Source organism: Aplysia californica, unplaced genomic scaffold (assembly GCF_000002075.1).
Source record: "Aplysia californica isolate F4 #8 unplaced genomic scaffold, AplCal3.0 scaffold01931, whole genome shotgun sequence".
Lineage (NCBI taxonomy): Eukaryota > Metazoa > Mollusca > Gastropoda > Aplysiida > Aplysiidae > Aplysia > Aplysia californica.
Window position 1 is genome coordinate 7,714 of NW_004799201.1, and position 1,522 is coordinate 9,235.

Genomic DNA, 1,522 nt, shown 5'->3' on the forward strand with positions numbered 1-1,522 from the left:
TCATTCATTCATTCATTCATTCATTCATTCATTCATTCATTCATTCATTCATTCACAATTAGTTGTATCTAGATGTCATAATAACTCCAATCCTTGACTTCAGATTGCACGGCAGGCACGTACGGAGAAGACTGCAAGTTCCTGTGTGCTCACTGCAAGGACGGAGACGGGTGTGACAGTGTGACAGGCGCGTGCAGTGAGGGGTGTGAGGAGGGCTGGTCTGGGGAGAAATGTGATCAAGGTGAGTAGAGCCTTCACCGGCTTTGTCTTTGCTTGTCAGATTTTATCTTTTAAAAAAAATAATAAAATGACTTGTTTTCTTTTAGATTTAGGATTGATTGTGTCACGATTAACACATTTTTGCGGTCCCGTCGACACACTTTTGACCTCTTAGGCACGAGACAAGAATTGCTTGGATGGGTGGTTGGCAGGTGCTCTGTTGTGGTTTGCTCCTTCTTTCCTATCAAACATCTACTGTCCTGATCTCCACTACTTCTTTTTGTGTGTGTGTTTGTTACTCTCTTGTGACACCTCTAATCTTCGGCACGTATGTGACCTTAGAGTGTTGCAAGTGTCGTAAAACGCTTACAAACAAACAAAAATTTCTTTTTTATTTTATCGGTCGTAGCCACCCCCCGCTTGATAAGACTTTACATTCTTGTTAACAGACGGACTTAACTCAACGAAATATTAAATCTTCCTGACACGCATTCCATGCGCAAACAAAAGACTTGATTCTTGCAATGCATAGTATCATTCTATTTAGTTGTTTCCTTCAAACGTCTCCAAGCATGACCTAGCCTCGAACAACAAACATGTTTAGCTTTGGAGGGTTTTATCAAATTGTGTTGAAAGGATAGCTTTTGTGCCTCCATGAAGAAAAGCCTGACCGCCTCAAATGTAACAAATATTGTGTCTCAGATGGAGATTTGACGAAAGGTACTGCAATGTGCACTGGTTATAACTTGTTGTCGTCTTACTTTTTTCTTGTGTTTTTAGAGGCGGGGGGGGGGGGGTACATGGTGACGTAAACCAGTCATGATTAGTGTCTGCGCCACATATTTTAATTCATTTTGTTTACATAAAAGAAGGCAATTCATTACTTATTCCGGAACCAAAACTAGTCAAAACAATCCTGATTACCGCGCCGCACTCGAATTAAATCGAGCTACAGCAACCTGTCAAATGACCTAGTAAATCTGTTCAACCATCCCTCATTTGGCACATTTCGAGCTACATCTTAACAGAGCTGAGCTAATTCTGAACTGGCACGATTATGCAAAGCATCGGGGTCATGGTATTGATTTTACTTTGCAATGAGGTAGGGCTTTGATGGGGTGTATAAGCGGTTTTTTTTTAACGTAGGCTTGGGATCAGATAGAAAGCAACATTTATTTCATTTCCCCCATTCACTTTAACGTAAATACGAATGCACATCTTTAGGCGATGTAGCTCTACGGCAAACATCTTCTCGTTCGGTCTCCCTGGATTGCCAGAATCATATACGTATTATAATATATAT

At 40.8% G+C, this 1,522-nt stretch overlaps 1 protein-coding gene across 1 annotated transcript in view; it reads left to right on the top strand.

Annotated features, from left to right (window-relative positions):
• Positions 1 to 1,522, top strand: part of LOC101845444 (vascular endothelial growth factor receptor 2) — a gene marked incomplete at its 5' end in the record, with an annotated part of 25,134 nt that overhangs the window by 7,479 nt on the left and 16,133 nt on the right. Inside the window, 1 exon segment of the mRNA XM_035973721.1 lies at positions 104 to 241. Within this exon segment, the coding sequence (XP_035829614.1) occupies positions 104 to 241 (138 nt within the window).